At 43.4% G+C, this 27,375-nt stretch overlaps 1 protein-coding gene across 4 annotated transcripts in view; it reads right to left on the bottom strand.

The window, feature by feature from the left end:
* Positions 1–920: 920 nt before the first annotated feature.
* Positions 921–27,375, bottom strand: part of MYO5A (myosin VA) — a 172,647-nt gene continuing 146,192 nt past the window's right edge. For 2 of the 4 annotated variants that reach the window (XM_053928125.2, XM_053928123.2), the window contains 11 exons: positions 26,527–26,725; positions 24,667–24,741; positions 23,932–24,025; positions 18,544–18,690; positions 16,020–16,174; positions 14,020–14,109; positions 12,351–12,501; positions 9,982–10,264; positions 8,316–8,490; positions 7,105–7,185; positions 921–6,586 (listed from right to left, as the gene is read on the bottom strand). In XM_053928125.2, coding sequence (XP_053784100.1) covers positions 6,434–6,586; positions 7,105–7,185; positions 8,316–8,490; positions 9,982–10,264; positions 12,351–12,501; positions 14,020–14,109; positions 16,020–16,174; positions 18,544–18,690; positions 23,932–24,025; positions 24,667–24,741; positions 26,527–26,725 — 1,603 coding nt within the window. In that variant the 3' untranslated portion in view covers positions 921–6,433. The remainder of the gene's footprint in view (positions 6,587–7,104; positions 7,186–8,315; positions 8,491–9,981; positions 10,265–12,350; positions 12,502–14,019; positions 14,110–16,019; positions 16,175–18,543; positions 18,691–23,931; positions 24,026–24,666; positions 24,742–26,526; positions 26,726–27,375) is intronic. The other 2 variants (XM_053928126.2, XM_053928124.2) reach the window with 1 other exon arrangement.

A 27,375-nucleotide genomic window follows, 5' to 3' on the forward strand; every position in this document is an offset into this window, starting at 1 on the left:
TCATTGATTTTCTCTAGTGATTTCCTGTCCTCAATTTCACTGATTTCTGCTCTAATTTTTATTTCTTCTCTCCTGCTCCCTTTGCATTTAACTTCCTCTCTCTCTCCCCCTCTAGTTTCCTAGAGGAGGAAGTAAGACCGTGGATGTCAGGGCTTCTCCCCCAACGCAGGGTCCACGCTGACCCTCCCCCTCTGAGCGCTGCTCTCAGCCCACACCACCGCTTCTGATGAGTCGAGTTTTCACTTTCATTTAGTTCACAGCAGTTTTACATTTCTCTTCAGATTTCTTCTTTGACCCATGTGTTTTTTTAGAAGTGTGTTGTTTAATCTCCAAGTATTTGGAGATTTTTCAGCTATTTCCCTCTCACTGATTTCTAGTTTAATTCTGTTGTCATCTGAGAGCACATATTATAGGATTTCTATTCTTTAATTTTAAAGGCATGTCTTCAGCCCAGAATGTGGTCTATGTTGGTGTATATTCCATGTGCTGTGGGTTTATTGATAAGACATGAACAAAACTCCTTTATATCCATACCTTTATTTGAACAATTTTCTATAATAGCTAGGAGAATACAGCATCAATGACACATACTTACTAAGTACAACATTAGACAACTACAAAGCTTAAATGTCAATCTGATTTTGTTTTGGTTTTCATCTTAGCACTAGCTGATATCTAGTGAAAACCCATGTTTCAAAGGCTTTTGTTGATATGAGGTGAATTATTAACTTATTTTTAAAAACTATGTGAGATATGCTGGGATGGGCTCTGTTTAAAACTAGAGTTGGTTGATAATGCCTTTCATTTTCCAGTACTTCTGCTTCCTTTTTAATGGGTGAACACTGTACCTAAGAACTTTTAAAAGATTAGCTGTAGTTTGTTTTTCTATGTAGCTCAAAGTAGAATTCCTTTTCCAGGCCTGACAAGAAAAACTATTTGGAAAATTGCAATGTTCAATTTCATTTTAGTTAAAAAGCATATCCATCTCACAGTAAATTAACAATTAAAGTTAATAATTAAAACACAGTGTTAAATGTCATGAGCTCATTTCTGTGCAACACTGTTACAGCAATTTAAATTTCCAAGACAAAAAAAGCCAACATTACTTCCAGGATTCCACAAAAATACAGAATAGGAATCATAAATTACAATATACATATCCACATTTAAAGGGGGAAAAAACCACCATTTGTTCGAAAAAAAATTAAATGGCTCAAATGATTCAGAAAGCCTGAAATGTAGTCTAAAATTTTACAACATGTGGTAACAATAAGATATTTGAAAAATGCATAAAAATGTACTGACCTACCAAGCATTGAATTATACATTCCAGTATTCAACTCAAAAACATTTTTCTTTCAAATATTTCAGGCAATATTACAGTATTAAAAAAGTCATTTTCAGATATTTATGACTCCAATAACACTCATTAAGTTAAGCTAATGAACATTTCAGCTAGACCAAATCATAAAATAAAAAAGGTATAAAATGCATTTTGGCAGATATGTTACTTAGTACTTTTCAGCTCCTGATCTACTGAAAATCCACTAACTCCAGGTTGATTTAATTTAGGGCAATACAGTGGACTAGAATTTATAGCACTCTGTCTTGTTTTCAATCTTTTATTGTACCAGTTTCTTAAAAAAACTTTCTAAAGCATGTCCATGAAAAGTCTTACAGTTATACTCTTTACCTTTATTAAGAAAAGGTCAGTGGAAAACAAGCCATTTAAATATTACCCAGACGCTAACATCTCTGTATTTCTTCCACACGTTCATCTGCTTCCTCGCGACACAGAGCCCGCCGAACTCGGGAACACTTTCTAAGCCCGCATTTCACTGGCTCTGAGACTACTGCTGCCTCGGAGTTCTAATACCTGCTTGGAACTAGCGGAAAAGGAAGGAAGAAGTAACAGGTCGGGGAGGATCATGCAGACTGGGGAGAAAGGAATTAGTGGTTGGAGGCCACACCCAACCAAAACCCTCACAAAACCTTGAGAAACAGGGCTTGATATTCTCTCCAGGCAATATATCCCCTTACAGAGGAAAAGTTGCAGAGAACTTAAGGCAGCTCCAGGAGGGAAGGGAGCAGGGGTTAAGGCGGCCCTCACAGCACAGCCTGAGAAGAAATTACAATGCACTTATTCATAAGCAGAGGCCACGGCAATACACAGCCTCTCCAACACGCATGCACACAGCACACCTCCTAGCTCCACGGGAAACACTGGCAGCATGCACACACAGCGCTGGTCAAACAACTCTGGCTGGCAGAGCGGAGTGTATGGAGAGTGACCTTCCTCTTCACTGTTGAGAGGTGTTCACTGCCTTCCATCAGGCGGAGACGGCCTGCTACTAATTAATGACCTAAGCAGAGTACTGCCCCCTCCAAGGGAGCACTGATTCATTACGAAAGTCAAACCTAGTCATAGCAGGTGACTATGACAGAAAGAAAACGACCGGGCTCTAGCGCTTTATCTTGTTAGCACAAAGAACTGCTGCTCGGTACTGCTCACTGCTCAGTTCCCATACGCCAGCTGCTAACTCTGATAAAGAGAAAGAGCGCCTCTTGCCGATCCGATCCGGGTATCCCACAGGTACCAAGGGGAACAGACGTAACCTCAGGACTCGTTCAAGTGTCCTCGTTGCGCCTGCCCACACTGCCACTGCTGCACATGGCAAGGCAGCTGGGCTGGAGGGCTGCGGGACATCAGCAAGTCTGACCTTACCTCTCTCTCAAGTATCCTCAGCAGACGAGTGTGGCTACATTTCCTATCTTCCAGTGCTACTGTGAGGAGAGAGTGAGGTAACAGAGAGGGCGCACTGAAGTAAAGCCTAGCCAACGCGTGGTACTGTTCTGCACAGCTTTCCATAGGAGAATTTAAGGGTCAAACAGTAATTTTTGCTTTCTGTTTTATCCTGAATAGTTGAAGTCACCCAGAGGGTACTAGACCGTGCTTCCTGGGGAACTCTATGAACTGGTGACTCTGTGTGTGTGTGTTTTATGGGAGGGCAAGGAGAGGGGCGGGGAGGGACAGAGAGATAAAAACTGGGTAAGATCTTCTCAGGACGGTGGCAGGTGCCCCTTTACCTAGGGTCACCAGGAAAGTAATTTCTCACAATAATCACTGTACTGAAATTCTAATAAAGACTTGTCATAGCCTCCCCCAGTTATTAAAAGATTTGATCTACATTATAATTACTGAGAAAAAGCCAACTCTAAATTATCCATTAAAATAAAGCAAATCATACTAATTCAAATCCCCAAAGCTCCTTTTAATTGTCTTTGGAATATATACATTTGCACGTTTGCTCCTACAAAAGAAGTGTCAGGTATGTGGGGATTATTCAAAACTTCCAAAGGAACTGTGAAGTCACATTCATGGGCTTTATGCCACATTCATCTTCCCCCATCTTCATAGTTAACTCAGGCAGATCAAAGCCTTAACCAGAGAAAAGCGATAAGGGAAACTGCTTCTAAGTTTTCAACTTGGCATCCCAAGGTGGGAGCTGAATCTGTGGGTAAGGAGAGTGGGGAGCAGAGTATTCCGAAGGGGCTATTAAGACAATGAGCTGCTGTTGTTTTAAGATCTTTCTTTGAATTCCTATTGTGTGTCAGAGAGGAATTATGAAAAAGTAAATTAGTGAAAATGTTGAAGAATGTACTAGAGAGAAGTGGGAAGAAGAAATTGCACTAAGATTGGCCTGAAGGGAAGCCACCAGGCAGGCTGGGGGCAGCTGAGGACTGACTCCACCCACTGATTCCACGAGGTCAGATCAGGCCAGTAGGCTGGTGATGCCACGGAGTTTGCAGGAGGGAAGGGGAAGAGTGAACAGACAAATGGGTGGGTGAAAGGCTGCTGGAGGTGTGTTTGAAGCTGCAAGAGAAAGTGCGGATGGACAGAAGGGTGAGCAGTCCTCAAAGTGGCCAAAGGATTCCCAGAGTCAGCAGAATATTGCTGCATCCTCCCGTAGCACACAGGGTCATTACCAGGCTGTGGGGTTCCCTGGTGGTAGGGTGCTCTTATTGCGACTAAAGATCTTTAGGCTGCTAAGAGAAGTTAATCCAGACCCCCATCTGGGGTTCCGTGCAAGGCGTGGAGGAAGCTGCAGCCCTGGAACAGCAGAACCTTCGTGTGGCCATCCCTGAACAGAGACTCTGGCTCAGGAGAGGAACAGGCTGCTGCACTTTCCAGCAGAAAGACAGCACTCAGGAGAGAGACAAAGGCCCCGACTAGAGACATTTCAGTGTATGAGTTGTCTGGGGGTAAGAGAAAGAGCTGCGATGGCAGTGGGAGCCCCAGTATGACCCTGAAGACCTGACAAGACTGAGGGCGTGCATGGGGCATGTGACACAGCACTGAGCTGGGAGGGCCCGGAGGTTTCCGGGCCCGAGGTGGACAGCGTATGCCATGGAGGCATTGTCTGTTTAAGTGTTTCCCCACCCAAGTCCCATCCATACTCTTAGACTATGACACGTTCAGTACAACCAGATGGTTATGACTTCACTGACAACTACATTGACAAACCAGGCAAAACTGAGAGAACCTGAATGAATTAGTAGTGTTTGGGTTGGTTTTGCAAATAAATAAATGTATACGAACTGAATACAGCAGTACGTGACAATAAAAATTACCTAAATGAACTAGCTTTCTAAAAGCATGGACATAAATCATGTACTCTAAGAAGGCTATAGTTTCACCGATTTGTGATACTACATTTTATTAATCCCTCAGAATTAACAGGCACCAAACGCTGGCCTTTGCACCGGAGGGAAAACACACTGAGGAACTGCGGCTCGTTCCTCTAGGAACCAAGCGCGGAGAGGAGAGAATGTAAGACACGGAAGGGACCTTAGGACTCAGCTGTCCAACCCTCCTATTGTGTAAAAGAGGAATTTGAGGCCCAAATAAGTTAACAGACAGTATCATCTTTTAATAACAATCTTTATCATTGATTCAAAATTGTTTGACTTCCATTGATAATATTGCACATCTTTTAATAAAATGTCATTTTTATAAACCATCTAGGAGTTAAATTATATAAATCTATGATTGTAATGCAGAACCAGTTTCTAATGAACTTGCTTTTGCACAACCTGAAAGATTTATTGTATAAGGTATCTAAGAAAAAAATGCAGGATATGTTTAATTGTAGTTTCAGAATGAAAACATAGAATCTGGGTCTTACTGAGCCAAATCCTCTGTAAAATTCAGCAACCTTCTTCTATTTCTTATCTAAGTCAAAGTATTTCTAACATGATGGATGCTCTTTAAAGTACCTAGTAGTACTGAGAACATGTATAGATGTTGCAAAGCCTAAAAAAATGGAACCATAATTATTTATTCTACAACTTCTTTTGCATAATTTATAGGATAATCAAGGTTTTTAATACCTGAATCATGAATACGCTGACAATGCTCTCTAGATAGTGACTGAGACAATTCTTAACAAATTAAGAAGGAAAACCTGTCAAGGCTGAATATACGCACTGCAGCAGTCAGGTCTGGGAACTAAAAACAAGTCACTTCACAGAACACTGCGCTCTGCTGTGCCACCCGCCCAGGAAAACCGTGAGCACATCAGTGCGACGCGTCCAGGAAATATAACCACATCAACAGCTGCCGTCCTGTCTAATCCTACCCCTCAATGTCTAACAGTTTATCACCATGTGACTTTCCAGTGTCCGCTACTTGTGCAGGGGAATCTGTAGACATTTGCACACAATCCAGTTAAAACCGTGATTGGATTGAACTGTAAACAGAATTGATAAAAGAGAAGCTTATTGTCGTCGTGCCTAACAAGAATATCACTTACATTTTAAAGAACACAGTATGTAGCAGCAATTTAAAATGCTCAGGAAGCTACAGGACAAATGGACTTCTATGCTAATAGCAAACCAGCATTCTTTTTAAGTCTCTACGTCATGACGACACATACAAGAAAGTTACTTGACTGACTACTATACATATTGCCAGTTTATTTCTTTGATCCAGTTCGACAACATCAACATTGATTCCTAAACTGATATGATATGTACTCAAGTGATTTTTCTTCTGGTTATCACAGAGGGGGGTTTCTGTTGGTACCTTGCTAACAACAGCTCATATCTAGAATTTATGTTTTTTTAATACCATTTAGATGCAGTGCTAAAGATTTAAAATAAATGCTAGCAGCTGAAGACACATTTTTCCTTCCTTCTGTCTTACACCTGCACGTAAACTCGGGATGCCTAACCGGTCACGGGGAGTGCTGCTGTGAAGGCAACCACACAAAGGAGCGAACTTTCTTTCCAGAGTGATGCAAGTTAATGACCTCTTGTTTGGAAGTTGATCACTGCATTTTCTTTACAAATGCGTTTTCAGTAGCTCACTGGAAATAATGGGTTCTTATTTCAGGCAAGAAATGTATTGTCACTGTTTGCCTTGACGTCACTTTCAGACGCGGGATATGAACCCCAGGCCCAGGCTGGCTGGAATCTGGATGGTTTCTAGCGCGAGGGAGGATGGGTTAAAAGGAAAGGTGACAGGAAAGATGTGTTTAGCATCCATGAGCAGCTGAGGAGAGTCTTTCCTGTCTCGTAAACGCATCTGGAAGTTTAAAAAAACAAAAAAACAGAGCATCAATTCTTTGGATCTATAAACAAATTGTTCTTTTTGCCACAAATCCTACTAAAAACTCCCCAACTAATGAAGAATGTTTACATTTGCTTTATAGTCACTTAATTTTTGACCTGACTGGTGTGGCTCAGTGGAATAAGCACCAGCCCACAAACCGAAAGTTCACTGGTTTGATTCCCAGTCAGGGCACATGCCTGGGTTGCCGGCCAGGTCCCCACTTGGGGGTGTGCAAGAGGCAACTGATGGATGTATCTCTTACACATTGATGTCTCCCTCCCTCTCCTTTCCCCTCCCTTCCTCTCTAAATAAATAAAACCTTTAAAAAAAAATCACTTCATTTTCCCAATATGCTGTTACAAAAAAAAAATGCACTGTAAAAATAAGATAAAATAACATAATTAAAAAACATTATCCTTCAACAAATTGTAAAATTTCCACTCAAAATCCTGTGTCGGTGAATCAAAGAAAAAGAACCCGGGAGGCCTTACCTGTATGGTACGAATAAATGACACGGAGACCCTTTCTTCAAACTCATTCACCGGCGTGTACAAATTCAACACTTTGACAATCTGTGAGAAACAAAGTGGCCGAAGTTGTCAGTGTATTTTCCAGCGCACACAGGATGCTTGTGACCCGGAAACTACGAGGGTCTGTGCACGGAGTTTCAGTGCTGCCAGGGCTGGGGCGGGGCCAGAGGGGAGAGGGAAACGGTCCGAAGGCACAAGTACTGCTACTACTTGAATTTTTATAATAAAAATGTATTTACCTTTGTACATTTTAAGAAGCAATGTCAGTTTGGAAAAACATTCGAACCATACAAAAGGACCCAGCATGAAAAGTAAAAGTGCCCCAACTCCCACCCTCCTGATCCCCCCAAGTGCCTGTTTTTGACAGTGCCCCTGGCATCCATCTAGCCACTCTGTACGCACACTTCATGTGCAATCCATGCGCGATGTCCATGCTATGACGAGGTGTGTGGTGACACTGCCCTTGTCCCCAGTGTCCTCCCTTCTCCTCTGCTCGCTCCTTAAACTCAGCGCCCTGCTGGACGGGACCCTCTCTGAACACAGTCAGTTGTCGCCCCTCAGCACCTCCTGTAGATGTCTCAACACTGAACTTGCTAGACTCTCTTACAGTGGAATCGGCTGGGTACAGCTGTCTTCCCTACTAAACTTGAAGTTCTTTTTAAATCGGGATTGTTCATTATTTATTGAAGTATTTCCCCTAGCAGCAAGTATGGTCCCTTGAGATAGGAACTCAATTCATCATTTAGTGAATTAAAGAAACAAGAATTATTTGTCATAAAATAGAGTAATCTCGACAGTCATTCAATTCTAAAATAATATGGAAAATCATTTTTTGGAATACAAGCTACACAGCAGGCCTAGAATGTACGTCCCACTAGAGCAGGGACTTTGTTTTGTTCACGGTTGCGTATCAGTGCCTGGAATACCACGCACGACCCTGCAGACACTCAGCGAACTCTGACTGAATGTTGAGCGTGGATGACCCTGACTAGGACTGAGATGTGTTACTTTCTGGGAGAATCTTTCTTTACGATTTGTGTACATACATATCTTCTCTGGCACAGATGAAGGCAGCTCAGAGATGAGAGCAATAGCTAGAAAACTTCTTTATTTACCCACACGTCACCCGTGATGCATGGTAAACGGTGTCCTAGCAGGGAAAGCTGCTGTACCTGGGCAGTGGTCAAAGCGTTGCACATGGAACAGATGGCTTCTGCGTCGTCATCCGTCTTCTTTTTCACCTGCAGAAGCTGAGCGGCCTGGATGAGAGGCTCCAGGGTTTCTTTAGCCCCACTGTTCATCAGATTCTTGTCGCGCAGCCACTCTTCCAGTTGACTGACATTGTACCTACGCCAAGAGAGCGAGCGAGCGAGAGAGAATGCACGTTTGCCGAATGTTGTCATAAATGTCTTGATTTTTTGTGTGTGGCTTTGTCAGGAATTTCAGTTCGAATGACAAGCAGTAATCTTGTTCAGTTTTCTTAAATCTTACCAGCTATACTTAAAAATTATCATTATAAAAAGTCATGAGGTTAATAATCATAATTATATAAGAGTAAAAGACTAGAGAATATAATTATCTTTAATGCAAGACAGAAAAATAGCCACTAGAGCAGGAGTTATGAAATAAGCCTTGCTGAAAGATAAAATGGAACACATTCTATGGCTGTGTCCTTATTACGCAGTGGACCAGAAAACACATTGTGTCTTCTCTCTCAACGTCGGATGTGAGAATTGATAACCCTGTAAGTCCTCTCTCTTTCTTACGCCCAGCTGAATAACAAAATCCTGCCACACAGACGTTGTGCTCTAGCCCTGTAGCTGGGAGAGCCTGGGCGATGGGGACAGTGGCCTGAGGAAGCTCAGGGATGCAGAAAGAGAAAGGCAAGTGGGGGCCACTGGAAGAGACAAAGGCCCCAAGAAACTACACAGATGCTGAGGTATCAAGGGGTGGCCAACCAAGTAACAGTGGTTCTTAAAATAAAATGAAGTAAATGGACACACCATCGGAACTTGATAATCAGGCGAACAGGAGGAATTATGTTATGGCAGTTGCTTCAAATGTATAAACAAAGCTTACGGAGGAAGAAATTCCACTACCTGGGTGTAAGGCATTTATGTTAGCTACAGGGGATGTGGGTCAGAATGGAAAATTCGAAGAGAATGCCACAGTTTCCTGAGACTGAGTAACTAAAGACTTTCGTAGGAGAAATCCTTCTTTCTCCTCTTGGTGAATGTTCCAGCTGTTTTAAAATAAATTATTTGCAAAATAAATCAATTCTATTAGATACTACAGTTATGCTGAGGAGTGGCTGGGCATCGAACTGGGTACAGCTCTTCCTGAAACAGAGGGGCGTATTTCAAGATAGGCTCTTGTTGCCTAGAGCCTATCTTGGCAACAAGATAGGGTACAAAAAGGTATTTTATTTAAAGCAATTTCTAAAAGCCATCAAACATTAGAAATCTTCATTATCATTTGATAGTTTGCTACTGTACAATTAAAACACACAAAAGAAGAGGAAGCATCTATCTCATCTTTATGTATTTTTCATCGTCTCTCTAATCCCTCAAATGAATTAGTTTCACAGTTGAACAGGGTCCCTAACAAGCAGGGAGCAGAACCTGCTGGAGGCGCAGCCAGGAGCAGCAATGACTGAGAGTGGAGAGGCCCCACTGGCAGGGGGAATCGGCTGCATGCCGGGTCCTCCCTTGCTGCCAGCTGGGGCTGGGGGCAGCAGACGCCGGGTGCACTGACCTCGCACAAGCCGCTGGCAATCTGTGTCCTAGTGGGCAGTTGGGTGGTGAGAAGAGACCATCACAGGTGTTGGCATTTGCTCACCTGATCTGCATGCCTTTACTCCAGGAGCACATGTCCTTCCGCAGGAGGAGGTTGTTCAGCGTGATGGCCCCCACGATGTAGAACATCTGCTTGACCACCTGCTTGATCAGCTCGGGGTCCATGCCGTGCTGACACATGACCGAGTGGAAGGAGTTGAGCTGCCGGAGGATGGAGTCCAGTGTGTAGGTGCCCTCGTCGGCGATGCTGGAGGTCCGCTTCCGGAGCCCTGTGGGCTTCACCCCGGACACACCCTGAATGGTCTCGTGCTCCAGCATGCCTGAGACTGCAGGAGTAGTTCAAGTTAAAAGAGTAGTTAAAAGAGAAGATCGGAAAGCAAACCTTTTCATGTCCATACACACATATTCACACACATACATACACACACACACACACACACTCAATGCAGGAAAACAATCCGAGCATCAAAACAGAGGGGGAAAGAACCTCCCCCAAAAAACGAATTCTGGGTTTTCAACTTCAATGAAGAAATAATTCTTAAATGCAAAATTTTATCAAGAAATTAAGAAATCTTAATGGTGCAGTTTCTAAACTACAAAGCAGCAGCCTGCAATAGCGCCAGCGTGTGGTGCTGTGCGAGGGTTTCTGAGCGAGGTACGCAGCAGTTACGGAGAAGATGAGCGTTCTCCAGGCCCTGTGAGCCCCAGAGGCAAACAAATCAAGTAGCAAGAAAGGCAGGAGCCTGGGCAGGGGTCTTGTAGGAGACCTGGGAGGGGCAGTTGTGCAGGGCTGGAGAGCTGGGCCCTCCTTGCCCCGAGCTCCCACAATGGCGGGGAGCGCTGGGGTTGGCCTCCACCTCCCAGAACTCAGTTCTCCCCTCTGGAGCACTGCTGCTCCCTCCCTCGTGCTCTCCTGGTGGCATGTGGCTTAAGTGTCCCCCAGGATGGCTTGGGATGCCCACTCCTGGACTGGGGACCCCTTGAGAGCAAGGGCCAAGCCTGATTCACCTTTATTTCTCCTAGTGCTCCATGCAGCTCCCACAGAACCTCATTCAGAGTCAACACGTTTGCTGTTGTGAAATCACTGGGAGATGGGGTGGTCGGTTAAAGTGGGACACCTCAGAGGTAAACTGCTTGTTTAGCCAATAAAAACAGGCAAAAACAGAAGAAATGGTTGGCTGAAGCTGACCTTCTTTGCATCCGTCACCTTCTGCATTTTAGCTGACCTAGACTGCTTTAAATTCACGACCTCTTGGGACATCAGTCCCCAGCCTTTTTGGCACCAGGGACCGGTTTTGGGGAAGAGAATTTTTCCGTGGACTGGCGTGGGGTGGGGCACACACAGGAGGCCATGATTCAAGTGAAGGTTTGCTCGCTCACCACTCACCTCCTGCTGTGCAGCCTGGTTCCTAACAGGCCACAGAGGACCCGTCCTTGGCCCCGTGGGCTGGGGGCCCCCGTGTTAGGGGTGACTAGAGAGATCACTGCCACCTCACGTGGTTTCCCCAGCCTTTTGTGTTTCTAGTTGTTTGTGCGCTTATGGTAGAAAGTGTAACACCATGAGCCCACAGAGGGGAATAAAGAAGTTGTGGAGGTGAGGGAACACGTGGTGGGGCAAGAAAGGGCAACTCGGTGTAGTCTTCAAAGGCTGCTGATAATTTGCCTGAGGATAAGAGTTTGGTAAGTTAAAAAAACTTTTTTTTTTAATCAATGCACTCAAAATTAGCAGCCTGCAATTTGCACATGCCTCCTAACTCCTACTTCAAATATGCTACACACTGCAAAGTACAACAGAATACGTAAGCAAACATCCAGAACGAGTGTACACATGTAAAAACAGGTACACGGAATCACACATTAGCTGAATACACACACACAGAAATAGAAACACCCCACCCCAGTGGCTCATCAAACAGGAGACTGCTGCTTTAAACCAAACTGGCTTTAACATTTCCAGAGGGCCCATGAGGTGTACAACTTGGCACGGGGTGTCTGAGACCTGTCTTGTCGGCATCGCACTCTCCCAGCCCGTTTACTGTAGCCCCTTAACTCGGCAAAGTGCGAACCCCCCACAGACCCACCACCGTGTGAAGTGTTTCTGAGCAGTGGAGGCAGAGTGAGATCTAGTGCTGGGTGTGAAGGCGCCCGGTGTTAAGGCAGAGGTGTTCCACACTGCGGAGGGAAACCAGACACTGCTGTTTTGGTCATGGGGAAGCCCTGACTTTGAGGTATCCCAGTTAGTCACGGCTGACACCCCATGTTCTGGGGTTCCTCAGCTTATTCTGAGACTGAGTCTTACTACTTGGTGTTCTCCATGTGAATATGCGCCCTGAAACACGTGCCACTGGCGGTCATCTACTGGTGGGCAGGTGAGGCAGGCAGACCTTGACGTCAGCAACACCCTGGCCTTACCGATCATCGGCTGAAGGATGTTCTCCAGCACCCGCACCAGCTGCTGGTAGATCTGAATGGCCAAGTCACTTAGCACCTGCCGGTACTCAGCCAGGTCGAAATTGGTGAGGCAGTGTTCATTCTGGCGCGACGTGTTGTGCTTCATGAAGCCCTGGAGACACAGCGCAGAGCCACGACCCACGTGAGGTGCGAGTCCCTTCCGTCCGTCCACCCCATCTGGCCAGCATCTCCCTGCTCTTCCTCTCTCCGAAGAGCTTCCGCCAGCCCACACACGAACGCCAGGATACCCGTTTTCTGTGCTGCGTGTTTGTTTCCATCTTAAAATTCCACTTCTTACCAGCTTTTGAATAATATCTAAACTTGGCAACCTAGCATTTAAGCCTTTCCAACAGCAATGTCGATGGAATGAGATGGGAGAACTTAATTTAAAAAATCAATGTGTTTTCACTTATGAAACAGGAGGTTTACTGACAAACACTAAATTATCTAAAGTACTAACCTCTTAAACTTCAGTTCATTAAACACAGTCCTGTTTATAAATACTGTATGCAAAGGGCACACATCATGTTCTTAAAATAGGCCAATTCCTACAGAGCCTGGCACATAATAAAGAATTTGCCCTTCATGGCATCCACACGTGACTTTCATCTTTTGGTGATGGCTGTTAAAATGGAAAGCCAACTGCACCAGAGGGACCCTTGTCACGCTGCCTGACAAAGGCAACAGCCTACTTGGTGGATTCTGCCCACTGTCAGGCATCCTCCTCCCTACACCCTACTTGGCAACACGGTCTAGAAGTGGGGATGACAGGACAGTTCATGACCCCCTGGGGGACTCTGGTCTGTCAGCCCCATCTTCTCAGGGGCCACACCTTGCTCATCTTTGTATTTCCCATTATTTGATAGGACAGGCCTCTGCCCCTAGCCTCTCTCCAGTGCTCAGGAAGTGCTCCTGCTCAGCTTCTGTCTACTCTCCTGGCAACAGATGGGGCGGCATGGAGAGCAGTGGTTGGGGCACAGTCTCTCAGAGGCGGCCGAGCCCAGAATCCCAGCTCTGCTCCTTACGGCTAAGAGGACTTGGGCACACGGATGAACTTCACCGAGCTTCCGATTCCTCATCTGTGAAACTGGGTTACAATCCCTACCTCAAAGAAATGTTGTAAGAATTAAATAACAATGTGTGGTAAGTGCTGTCGGGTACCTACGAAGCAGCTCTTAATGAGTTATGAGCATATGACCGTTTTGAAAAATCAGAGTCTGTCAAACAAGTGGTGAACACACCACCACAAACAAAAGCTAAGCAGACTTTTGGACATGCCTTAACTTATCACCTTAATGCATTGTAGCAAGCTGAAATTACTTAATTTTTAAAAGTAGTCCTTGAATAGCCCACATAGTGACAAAAAATTCTTTTTTGCAACTATTCATTGATCAATGCTCATTATGTATCTACTGTGTTTTCACAATACCAGCTCTCGGAGGTAAGAACCGAGTTCTGTAAGTAATAAACATCAAGCAAAGCTATGAACTTCTAAGCCACTTCTGAATTCAGGGTTCTAATTAACAAATGGTTACATGTTTTCCTTAAAAAGATCAGAGAAAGTATAGCATGCTGGGTTTTTTTCTTTTCTTTTTTTAGCATGCTGGTTTTGTAAGCAGGATTTTCTCACCTCTTCTCCGCTGTACTGCTTCAAACAGTGCAAAAATCGGCAAGTGTTAGAGAGCCAGAAGGAGACAGTTTCAAAATCATCACCTCTTTTCTGAAAGAGAGAATAAGCTCAAATGTGCTTTTTCTTTAGGGAAATAACACCCTGAAAATAACTGTACAGATACCAGAAGTCCCATTTCTTTCAGTTACCATAATAAACATTTATAAAAATAAATCACATTGCAGTTGTGAAGTCTTACGTCATTGCTAGAGAATTTGAAGCACTGGGTTCATTGGTTGTTTTTTACTTTGCTTTGTATTTGTTATTTTTGCCATGAGAAAATGACTCCCTGTGATTCACTGGGGATGTTAGCTTAGCAGAAAAAAATTCACTAAGCCACAGCTTACCCAAACTTACCCGACTTACTTCCCTCAGGGTTACTGAGGGGAATCAAAGGGCTAAAAGCACGAAAGAGAACCCCAAAGATTGGGAAGCACTGAAACCCAGATTAGGTAAAAATCTTGTCAATGATATAGGATACAGTTGCTAAGCAGTGAATCGGCAACGGGATGAAGGACATCCTGAGCAGGGCAGTCGCCAGGGGAAGAAGCTGCCTAGCAATTCATCAGGACTGCGGACATCGCACAAAAGCCCGTTGCTAAACCAACAAGGAACAGAAGACAAACATACCTCAACTCACACAAGGGTGTGAGACAAACGTACATCAATCTGAAGTGGTGTCAAAGGGTGTTACGTTCTAACACCCTCTCCTTTTCCATCTTTAAACAATTTGGTACAATAATTAGTTAAATTAGATAAAGGCCTTCTTGCATTAAGGCGAGAGGGAGAAAACCTGTTGGTTTGGTTTGCTGTCTCTTAAGAGTTGACTCGAATAGTAAATCTGTGTCTGCGGACAATACAGCACCAACACCAAAAATGAAGTGAGTTATACTCAGAAGACATTCACCAGCTGTTTTTAGTGTTAAATCTTCAGAAGCTCCGTGCTTCAGTAACCACTGCGCAGAGCAACTGCACAGAATACCTTAGCAACAGGGACTGAGAACTAGCATGTGTCCAAAGCTCACGCCCGCACGCTGGGGGGAGGGTGTTTCATGGGTGCACAACAGTATGCATGTGCTTAATGCCACAGAACGGTACACTGAAAATGGCTAAATGGTGCACTTTTCTGTTACGTATACTTTACCACTATGAAAAATGTTTCATGAAAGCCGTCTTAGATTTGGGAGCCCACCAGGCACGTTAACTATCATCTCCGTCCTAAAGGGTCTCCTTAAGTCAGATAATCAGAAAGCAAAGTACCCGGAGCACATTCCCTTGGCTCCTTACAGAAACACATGAGTTAAACCTAAGAATACTGTTCGCTGTTTTTCCGGGGAGTTAGGAGGAGGGTTATGCAATGTGTCTCGGTGATGGCTCCGTTGTTGGGGAGGACTCTCTGCTCTATTACGTAATTCTGCGGCCTCCTCCAAGTCTTCCCTGTCAGGGTAGCACCTGCACGTTGTTTCTCACGTGGAATCAGGCATTTCAGGTTAAAAGGAAAATTATGGGTGAGTTGGAAGAAAATGGGAAGAAAAGTTGGAAGAAAAATTAATATTTTATCAGATATTTTTTATATGAATGAGCCATATATTAGTGAACTTATTTAATACCTATTTTAATGATAGCATCATATTCCCTATATATAATGGACTCCACTGAATATTTTAAATTTTTAAGGAAGACCTTAAAGCAAACTATTTGTCTGTGAAGAAACAATTTATTCCACAGTTAAATGCAATTATACCAAATGAATTCTGATTACTGTCCAACCCAGTCCTGCTTTGAAAGAAGGTGTGTAGACAACCTGTAAGGGAGGATGTGCCCGACACTGGGCGGCAGCAGTTGAGCCTGGGAAGCGTTCCTAGCCGGCACCTCGGCTCTCAGCTAAGGAAGGAGGAGGACTCTGGGGCAGAGTCTGTCAGTAATATTTATTACGAGAATTATGTTGAATGTGAACTGACCTTTAATACTTTTTTGATGCTGTTAATTGTCGATGTTAGCAACGACCTTACTTTCTGATCGTCGTTCAGGTAGTCAGCGTGTCGAACACACATAAATAGGATGTATGCTGGTAACCCTGGGATCAAATTGACTGCTACACCGCGTGGCTTCAGTTCTGAAAAAAGAGAAAAAATGATCTTATGTAACAGTGAAAGTCACGATAAATGCTTTGAGAGATAATAAAAGCACAGTTCCCATGTAAGAGTCAATCATTCAGGGTAAATAGGTCACACAGAAAAGCATATTTTAATGGCTCATTAAGAGAAGTGCTTGCGAGTGGGAGCATGTGAATTTTAATTGCCTATGCAATGACAACCCCCTAATTTCTATCTCCTGCCCTGACTTTTCCCTTGATTTCCAGTCCCCTGTATCAAATGCCTTCTTGACATCTCGGCTCAGACACATCAAACTGAGCCCTTCCAAACCAAACTCAATTCCCTGTGGCACCTGCTCTTCCAAGAGTTGTCCCCATCTCAGCAAATGGCACTTGCAGCCTGCTGGCTTCTCAGGTTATAAGCCTTCTCATCCTCTTTGACTCCTTTCTTTTATTCACACCCGGAATCCAACTACCAGCTGCCCTGGTCTAGGTCCCCATCATTTTCTCCCAGGTTTTAGTGAGAGCTTCCAAATGGGTCTCTGTGATTCCTCCCTTGCTCCCCAGTGGTACATTTTCACACAGCAACCAGAGTAATTCTGTAAGGAAATGTAGGTCAGATCACGTCCCTCTTGTTAGGAAAATCAAGTAGGTTCTCACCTCATTCATTTACAAAATGAAGTCCTCACCGTGGGCTATGTGCTGTGGCCCTGTCCCCTCCCCAGGTCACTGGGTTCCAGTGAAATCGGCCTCCTTGCTGTGGGTTGCACATGCCAGGCACACCTGCACCCCAGCGCCCACGTACTAACCATTTTCTGCCTAGGATCTTCTTTCCTCAGATGACAGCAAGAATTGCTTCCTTACTTCCTCGGCGTTTGTCAAAAGACCACCTTATCAAAGAGGCCTTTCCTGACAACTCCATATAAACAAGTACACCCACCTTCACTCTTTATCCTTTTTACCCCATTATATATTTGTTTATTTTTTCCTCTTGCACTGGAATGTAATAGGGACTTCACTTTGTCACTCAGTACCTAGAAAATGCTTGGCACATAGTACAAAATATTTATTGAACTGATGAATCTTTGCTTAAACTTTATGCTTAAAAACCAGTGGTTCCTTAACATTTTTTTTAAAAGATTTTATTTATTTATTTTTAGACAGAGGGGAAGGGAGGGAGAAAGAGAGGGAAAACATCAGTGTGTGGCTGCCTCTCATGCACCCCCCACCTGGGACCTGGCCCACAACCCAGGCATGTGGCCTGACTGGGAATCGAACCAGTGACCCTTTGGCTCTCAGGGTGGTGTTCAATCTACTGAGCCACACCAGCCAGGGCACATTTTTGCTAAATAAAGATCATGTTGAAACTTCAGCACCTGTGCACCTACATACAGTACTAAGTTTAATGCCAGGAACCTTAGGAACATCAAATCCGGTATAACTGCCAATCACACTGCTGTCACCCTGGCACGTGGGGGAGGAGTGCTATGCAAAGGCTGAGAGGTTTTCCAGTTCACAACTCTCAGGCTGTGCACACTCCCTAATCATTTCCCACCCTCGTCTGAAGAGTACTCGTGCAGAGCCATTGGGCTCACACTCAACCGTATGGCCTCACGCTGCTCTGAAGTGCTCCTTCCACGCCCTTCATTTGTCCAGCCCTCTTCTTCCACTGCGGGAATATTTTAATTCTTTTGTTATTTTTTTTCCCTATTTCTGAACTGTTATTAATATATTTAGTTATACACTTTCTAGGAAAGTAGGGAAAACAAATTTGGGAACTTAAATGGCCTAGAGCAATGGTATTCAACTGTGGCTACACATCAGAATCCCTTGAAAGATTTTTTAAAAAATTAGACATGGCCAGGCTCTTCCCTCTAGAGATTTTGATGCCACCAGTCTGCGGTCGGACCATACAACAGTACCTCACAAAAGCTTCCAAGGTTAGTCTGACAGGCAGCTAGAGCTGAGAAGACCTGGCCTCAAGGGATCCTGACAAGGGGACTTGCCTCTGAGGCAAGTGTGCCTGCAGTCTGATGACTCGCCACGTGGTCCGGACACTTCTGCAGCACTATGATGCAAAGTAGTTAGTGACGACTAAAGAAGCTGGTGTTGAGTATTTCAAATATTAGTGACTAGTCTCTCCCACCACTGACACGTGTACCAGAAAGCTCTTCTGTCCCGTGCAGAAAGTAGTGCCCTCTCTCTCCCCCTCCATTTCCTCTCTTGTTTAGCAATGGACACAGTCAGAAGAGGGCTGTTCGCCAGCCAGCAAGAGGTCTCACCAGGAGCCAAACTAATTGCCACCTGGCTCTTGGGCTTCCTAGTCTCCAGAACTGGGAGAAATAAATGTCTGTTGTTTAAGAAAGAATAAAGAAAAGGGAAATACTTGCCCAGAATCAGGTTCTTAACAAGCTTTTGCTCATCCTCCTTCTTGTACTCCAGCATTCCTTGGAAATCCTTCTCTTTCCGGGGAATGTTGACTGGACGGATGGGCTCGTCAATGATCTGCCCCGGGGATATGCTCTCAGTCTGGCCCACTTTGTGAAAAACAAACAGGAGAGGAATATGTTTTCCAGGTAGAAAAGGTGAGAAGCTTCCATGTTCTTATAGTTTAAATGATAAATTCAGTAACAACAGCAACACGCTGTATTTGCCACTTCGTTGTCCCTTCCTTAAGTACCTTTTCTGCCAACACCGGCTGTAGATGCAGAATCAGGGGGTGATGCCACTGGCGGCCACCGGTGCTCGGCTACTCTCAACGTCAGAGAAGCTTACTTGATTCAAAAGCATTTTTTAAATAATAAATTTACTGTGTAATAAGACTAAATGTCCCCAAAGTAAGTGGTTTAATTCTTGGTTAATGAATCATCATCAATCATGAATGATTAAAGATATTTAGACTTTAAACCACAGAAGGAAAAACATAATAGTCTACAAGGAGGAAGAAAGAGTACAGAAGACTCCCCCTCACCTTTAGCTCTATGAATCTAGTCACTGAAGAAAAGGAACCTTTACTTCAAATCTGTCACTGCAATCAGTTCAGACCACATCAAGACAGCTGGTAGGATAGGGTTTCTTCACACTAGTTGATGTGCTATGTATTATTTTTCTACTGAGGCTTCCCAAGGCAAAGCCCTGACTTTCCCCTGCTGTCCCTCATTCCCAGGGAACTCCTGAGCAGATACAACCACTTCCATTTAATGTGATTTCCCAACCACTATTCAGTTTTTGTTTGTTTTTAGCACAGCGCTAAAAGTCCTACCACGATGTTGCAACTGCTGAAGCACAACCACTCGGGAGCAGCCTTCCAGAAGTGGGTGTGGTCGCTACTGTCACCAGCAGCTGCTGGAAAAGTATTATGCTAAGGATTAAAAAAATTCTCCAGTATCATCTCAAAATTAAGAACTGAGTGGGGAATGCAAGAGAAGGGACGGGAACACGTGAGTTAGTTCCGGTGTTGTTTGTGCAGACAGCTAGTAGGCAGGTTGTTTTAGCTGTAGGAAGGGGGCAGTTAAGAAATCTATTTGGCGTTCAGAGACTTGTTGAACAAATGCAGATCAGATGCTTCAGAAGTTTAATGTTGCCGACTCCACAGGGTGTCAGTCGTGCAGCCCCTGTCTCTCCTGGGCCATCCCTGTGTTAGTTCTGGGAAGCCAGTTCCATGGAGGAGGTTATCAGAGAGAACACCCACCCCGTCAGTGCTCTTGCTTACGAAGCAGAGAGGCTGGTGACACCCCGTGCACCTCTTGCTGCAGCCGCGCACACCAGGACTGCCAACGCTGAAGATCACCACTGTCCGTCAACACTACAGTATCTAAGGGGTGATAATCCTGTGACTGGACACATCGGCGCTGTGGCTTCTAGTGCTTCAGACGCCTGGTGCCATCTGGAAGCCACAGGGCTGATTGGAAACTGTATGTGTCCACAGAGATAGGAGGTTTAGACTATTCAGTTTTACATATATTATTTCTGGAGTCAGTTTAAACACAACGGTGTCAGGATTTTGAAATCCACGCAAAGTGGCCTTCACAGCTCACGTCCATGCTGCATATAAAGGAGGGCAAAAGAATAGCATCCTTGCTGTCTATACTACTAGTTGTTTTCAGCCACAGAAACAATCCTAAGAGGGGACACTGGGAGGAAATAGATTCTGCATGTTAAGTTTACCAATAAATGTACATATTTGGCTCTGTATGATGCAAAGAGAATGCTTTTAACCTACTGATTTCATCATACCTATGGGGCCACTGATTATGAAATAACATTATTTCATGTAACAATGAAGAAGGAAAACACTGCCAATTAAGCTGTAACCCATCAACAGTTGTGAGACACATCCTGACTTCAGAGATGTTAAAATGTCAAAAATTGTGTATCTTAGAATTTATGAAATATGCTGAATATTTTTATTAAGAGATTTCATGTTTTAAAAGAAAGCTTCACTTTCCTTTTGCAAAATCTCTAACCAAGATATTTTTGGTTCTATATAAAAATGTCAAAGTTAAAATTTGCCATATTTCTTTTACAAATTTTCTCTGCCTTTTTTTAAAGATTTTATTTATTTTCAGAGAGAAAGGAAGGAAGAAGGAGAGGGAGAGAAGCATCGATGTATGAAAGATACATCCATTGGTTGCCTCTTGCACACCCCCAAATGGGGACCTGGCCTGAAACCCAAGCATGTGCCCTGACTGGGAATCAAACCGGTGACCTTTTGGTTTGTGGGCTGGTGCTTGGTCCACTGAGTCATACCAGCCAGGGCTCTCTCTGCCTTTGAATTCTCCCCAGAGATTTGAGTCTTTAAAAAATATTGGATAAAATATAGATGTTAGCTCAATATAACTTTGATTCGTTTAGTAAGTCATCTTTGTACTAACTAAAATAAAATGCCAACCCTTATACAGCAGCACGTAAATATAAAAACTGAAAGAGACAAGCCAGGATGCCATCCCAGTTTTCAAAGATTCAGGAGACCTTGGGGGACATTCAGTCCAATGCTCCATCTAATACCAACATCCTTCTAGAAAGACCTGAAGCAATCCCTATTTCTATTTCATAGATTCTTTATACTTGAGGGAAAAATCTTTCTAAACCTTTTTGTCCTGGAAAAGGAAAGGGCACTAGAATTTTTAAAAATGTATTTCCCTCACTTTGGTACCAGGAAGATCTTGATCTCAGGCTTGAGACAGCCAAGAAAACCCCTGTAAATGGAGACGCTATTGGAGAAATGAGACACAGGAGAGAAGTCAGCAGTCCTCAGGAGGCTTGAGTTCTAGTCATGGTTTGGCCACTAACTGGCTGAAACCTGGGATATTGCTTAGAGTTTCTGGGCCTCAGTTTTTTCTCCCATAAAATGATTAACTCATTTCTAGAATTCTTTAAGTTCCAAATTCCTTGACTCCATGAAAGTCGAGATGGAACACCCACTCCTGGATTAAAATATAACCTAAAGAAAATCAAATTTTGAAACATTCTTCATTTAGCTATGTAATTTCTGCTAGAATAATATATGTTGGTATTTAAAAAAAGTTTTCATTGGTTTCTGAAACAATCTCTGTAATTAAGTGTAATCCATAATAGGAGGCAAGAGTCTTGCTATTTTCAACCAGAAGAACTTATGTATATTATAGTACATATTTTAAAAATATAATAAGATTTGTAATTTTTTGTATTTTCTGTATAATGGGGCAGAAGGAGACAGGAAGAGAAGAGTGTTGGAAGAGTCTCCTTTATTCTCTAATTTGGGGAGGTGGGGGAATACTGCTGTCAGCTACTGGCCAGTCAGATAAGGATCTCATTTTATCCTTTAGACATGTATCATTTAACTCAACTTTCCTTTAAGAGTATTATAACATCCGTTTCGCTTAATCTATGAATTGCCTTCTCAGGTGCTACTTACACACTTAAGAAAATAGCTGGCAGGATAGATTAACAGATGAATTGATTTTGGATGGATGATGGCTTAAAATTGCTAACGTCATGAAATATCCCAAACTGTCTCTTCAATTAAAGCTGAGTAAAAACTTAAAATAACAAGTGAAACCATTAAATAATAATCTCACAAATTGATGCTTTTGAAATCAGTTTCTTTCAAGCAAATACTCTGTTATCTAATTATCATCTCATGATGTAATTAGTGCAGAGTTAAGTGCAGAAAAGTTCTCTGAATAAAGGTTTTTAAAGTTTTGCCAACAGACATTTAGCCTGTGTGTGTGACTGGAGGTTTAAAACATTATTCAGATATGCAGTATCTGAATCACATAATGCTTAAGGATTATACATATAAAATATGACAGCAAAGTAATCTGTTTTCTAACTACATCTTTCAGCATGTGTATGTCCAAGGGAATGTTATACTCTTCACAGTACACGTCCATGATGCCATTTATGGCACGATTACAACAGGTCAGATACTATGCTAGGTGCTGTGCAAAAGGGGGAAATAACAGGTGGTCCCAAGCTCAGGAAGCTCATAGTCCATCGAGGAAGTCAATAATTCAAACAGAAAAACTGCTAAAAATACAACAGTGAAAAGCCATAAAAGATGTGAGTCAAACTGTGGTACACAGAGGGCGGAGCCACAGGCCTGCGCGGGTGATCAGAAAAGGATGCTGTTGAGGATGTAGCACATGTCTCTGATTTGGAAGGATGAGCAGAATTTGACCAAGAGAAGCAGGAAGACCAAACAGAAGAAACAGTTATGATAGGCCCGGCATGTTGGGGAATGAAAACCACACAGAGTGAGTCATGGTAATTACTGTGATTGTCCCCAGCGTTAGGGACCTTCACTCTTTGAGCCAGGCAAGACTTAGTCAGAGTGACACTGAGAGAATGGATGGGGAGTCAGACTGCACAGCATCAGTTTGGTCAAAATGACCCCAGTCTGCATAGACTTGAAGGCAGTTCCAAAGAGGGTCCCTAAATCTCTCGAGCAATGAGTGTGTTGGAGTAAGTGCAGAATTGGGCCTTAGCCTGCTCACTGCTGTATTCCTGGCCCCTAGATAAACACCTACTAACAGAATGAACATAGTAGCGCACAAGATGAGATTCATTTGTACATAATAACAACTGATGTTTAATTCTTTCTCAAGGTATTTTCCCATCGTCGTCATATACAAATCATGAGATGTTTTGATAACTCATTTCTTTATAAGTATAATTCACTCTTTCTTATTTACTTCTCTTTTTATCTGCATTACATGGTTAAGTTCTCTGAGGATAGAGACTTAGTCTTACTCATCTTAGTATCCCTAATACTAAGAAGAGCAGCAATAACAGTAACTAAGTTACACATGGCACTTTCTGTGTGTCAGGAACTACACTAATGCATTACATGTGTTAACTCATTTATCTTTACAAACCACGTCAGGTAGACACTATCATTCTCATTTAACAGGTGGGGAAAGTGAGGCATTGAGAGGTTCAGTAACTTGCCCAACATCAGATGACTAATAGCACAAGGCTAGGACCTGAACCCGAGAGACCTGGCCCCAGACCCCGTGCTCTTACCCGCTCTGCAATATCGCCTAGCACAGTGCCTGACAGATGGAAGACAGTCGTTGACGCTTGCTGAATGGATTCTCCCGCTTTGTGAATATTTACTACAATGAAAAGCACATTTTCCCCCATCTTGCAATGAAAGTACCCACTTCACAGACACTGGGCTTGCTGAAAGTCATTTTTGTTACCGTCCCTGATATTCACATGCAAACCTATTAGGCCACTAGAATACTAATATAAAACCAAGATTCAGCAACTGTGATAAAATATGTCTGAAATACCTTCTAGTTCACCAATTTTTTTGGCAAAAACTTTCAGTTGTTTTTTCAGTTTCCGTACAGTCTTATCTTGTTTTTCAAGTTGTTCCATCAAATCCTAAAGATAAAAATGAGAAATATAACAGCAAGATCAAAATAGGTCTTCTGAAATACACAGGAGGAAAGCAGACACAAAACCACAGAAATAGTGCTGTTAGTTTCACAGAAAAGCTCATCAGTGGAGCCACCACCTGGCTAACACTGGCAGGCATGGGAAATGCAGCTACAACAAAAGCCAAATGTTAAAATATACAATGCAGTAAAATCCTTTACAGCGTGATGGATAGCAGGCTCACTGCGGAGTCTTTTCCAGCAGACTCCATGCGGGCAAAACAATTAAATGCCCGTAAAATGTTCTGCTATTCCAGTGGAATGTTTTCTTTTAAAGGGGAAGGGGCAAAATAAGTTTTGATGAATATACAAAATGTTTTGTGGAAAGTTTTAAGGACAGTTGAACTTAGGTAGGGGCTTTTAACTTCTGACTTCCATCACACTGCAAGCCTAGCATTAATAACAAACCAAACGTGACAATGAATGCAGGACACTGACAGAGGTGACACCACTGGCTGAAAGAGAGCTGTAGGGAGAAACAGGTTTTGTAAATAGTTTTTGAAGAGGGGAAGGAGCAGGCAGCCTCTCAGGTTCAGGGAGCTAAAAGAAGCAAAGAAGACAACAGAAAAGCATTCTGAGTTTACATACAATCATCCGTTTGTAAAGTGAAATCCGATATGATTGATACTTCTTAGGGTCATCTGCATATAATTCCTCAAAATACTGAAAAAACAGGCACAATGGATATTCGTTTTTCTCTGTGTCTTTGAGGGGAACGCTACCTCTCAGTGAAATCAATTTTAAAATATTTTAAGACTTAATGAAACAGTACATACTCAAAAGTCTGATTCGTCACCTGCCGCTGGCCTCTAATCTTTGTAGTATAGAGAATTCCAATTTTGTACACGTACACATATATTTCACATGCTCAGAGGAAACAGGTAAAGGCCAGGATGCCACCATTTGGCAGGTAAACAAACTGGTGGTCTGCAGGCCCTAGACGAGGCTGCTCTGTTCTGATCTCATGCCTCAGACCCTCTCACCAGCTGCTGCACTTTTTTGCTGCCAGCAGCGGCGGCAGCAGTAGGGAGTGCAGAGAAAATGGAAGTGATGATAACGGCAATACTGGCACTCCTGTTTGAAGGTGGGAAGGCTGGCAAGAAACTGTGAACCTTCCTTCCCTAACAGGCAGCATGGGGGAGGCCTGCGAAGCATGTTCACTGGAGGAGGAAGAAAAACCATCTCTGTTTGTGTTGGGGGGCGAGTGGGAGGGCGGGTTATGCAGGGTAGTGTTTCCAAGAACTAAGCCTAGGTTCACAGCTGCTCTAATATTCTGCTCAAGTGCTCCCTAAAGAAATGCACAATTAAGATTGAGAAGCTAAAATGATTTTGAAAAAGTGCATCATTCCCTGTATTTAAGTTTGAGTCCATTCTCCTGAATTAGCAGTCTGGGAGGCAGGAGAAGCAGCTGACCTACAAAGCATTTTCCTAAATCTCAGACAAACTCGTTAACTAGACCACCAACTTAGAATTTGGGGGTTTACTTTATTTTTGTATTAGCTATGGAAAATTTCCAAGAAAATTAATACTACAGACAAGGTTGCAAGAGAATGCTTAATCAACTTGGTGAAAGAACTCTGGGAACATGCCACGCAGCAGCATTTTTATTGCAGTTTCACCTTGTATTTGAAGACAATCATTTAAAAGCAGCAAATTTATACAATGATCAATCGTTTTTATATTATTTAGTATATTTATCAATTCTTAGGCATTTAAGCATTGTTAGTTAAACTCAAGCAATGACAAACTTGAGTAATAAAATGACATTTCAAAAATAGTTCATGATTCAGAAGATTTCGCCCGCAAATCAGTGACATTTCAGTCACTTTGGAAACAGCCTTCTCTCCCCTTCCCGCAGTGCAGCCCCCCACAGCACGCTGTCCTCCCGGCCTCGCAGGGACAGACAGGCTGGGGAAAGAACGCCCTTGGGTTTTGCTTCTGATTAATATGAAGGATAGTTACATAGCTGGCACTAGAAAACTATCTGGAACGTAAAATGATCACTAAAGGAGTAACGGAGGGATAATTCACATTGTTAAATCGTCAGAGAAAATCCAAGCTATTTATTTATTATAGATCATTACAACCCTGAGTTAAAATAAAGAAAGACAAAACACTACCAGTCCTAAATTGTTTTTCTCAAAACCAGGCAGACACTACAATACAGATTTTGTATAGAAACAGGGGTATCAAAAGCCTGGCATAGAGTTGGGTGATACCTTTCAGGCCCTCCAAGTGAGGTCTGAGAGAGCCTTCTGTGAGAAACACAACCTGCACATAAGCCTGGTTCACTTCTGCCAACAGAGTGCTACTTTCCTCACTCCGCCTCTGTCGAGTAAGAGGGTAACAAGTGTGGGGCAGTGAGTTTTCCCAACAAGAAACTAGGAGCATCCTGCAGAGCTGGGCACTGCCTGCTGGGGAGCGTTTGGGCCCGGCCCCTGTGCTTACCAAGTTCTCGTTGGTCAGCCGGGTGATCTCGTGCTGCAGGCTGGCCTCGATGCGGGCCTCGGGTGGCAGCTGCAGGTTCTGGGCCAGCAGCTGCTGCTGCCGGTTGTTCTCTTCCTTCAGGCTTTGGATCTCCCCACGGAGGGCTTCAGCCTCGTTCTCATGGCTCCACTTCTGAGACTGGAGCTGGGATTCCAGGAGCCTGGGGAGAAGCCGCACAGATAGGAAAGGGAGATGACACAAGAGTCCCTGCCCGGTGGGGGCAAGGCTTTGTGCTCACTTCAAGGGCAGGAAAAGCAAGGACGCAAGCAACTGTGTAACCTTTGACCTGACTAAGGTCAGGAAACTCAAACAAGACCAGAAAAGGAGGCGAATGCTCACCTTTGTGTCTTTCTGAATTGTGGACCCTGCCACAAGTATCGAGTTCTCAAAGGCCTTGAGAAGCAGGAGAGTTTTAGCTTTTATTCCTTCACCAGAATGATGAGTAAAATAATCAATTAAAAGACATAGCTTTAATCTGGCTGACTAGATTTATGAACTAGCATTTAACTTGGCAAAGACGGTACCTTTGCCACAAAATAACTGCACTACAGAGCAAGATCACAAACTCCTGGTCTAATTAAATATGCCTTTAAGAATTTCAGCATTTCTAATTTCAGGCAGAGGGTGCAACCAGAGTCCCAATTTTTTACTATCTACTCTTATCTGTGAAGAACAGAAAGGCTGGAGCGCTCTTCTGAAATATATACAGATTTGCCCAAATCTGGACAGGTAGTTCTGAGATTTCATATAAAATATTTTAAATTTGTCATCTTCTTTGTCCCCATAAATATTAACAGGAGCAACAAAGTG

This window comes from Desmodus rotundus, chromosome 7 (assembly GCF_022682495.2).
Source record: "Desmodus rotundus isolate HL8 chromosome 7, HLdesRot8A.1, whole genome shotgun sequence".
In the NCBI taxonomy this organism is placed as follows: Eukaryota; Metazoa; Chordata; class Mammalia; order Chiroptera; family Phyllostomidae; genus Desmodus; species Desmodus rotundus.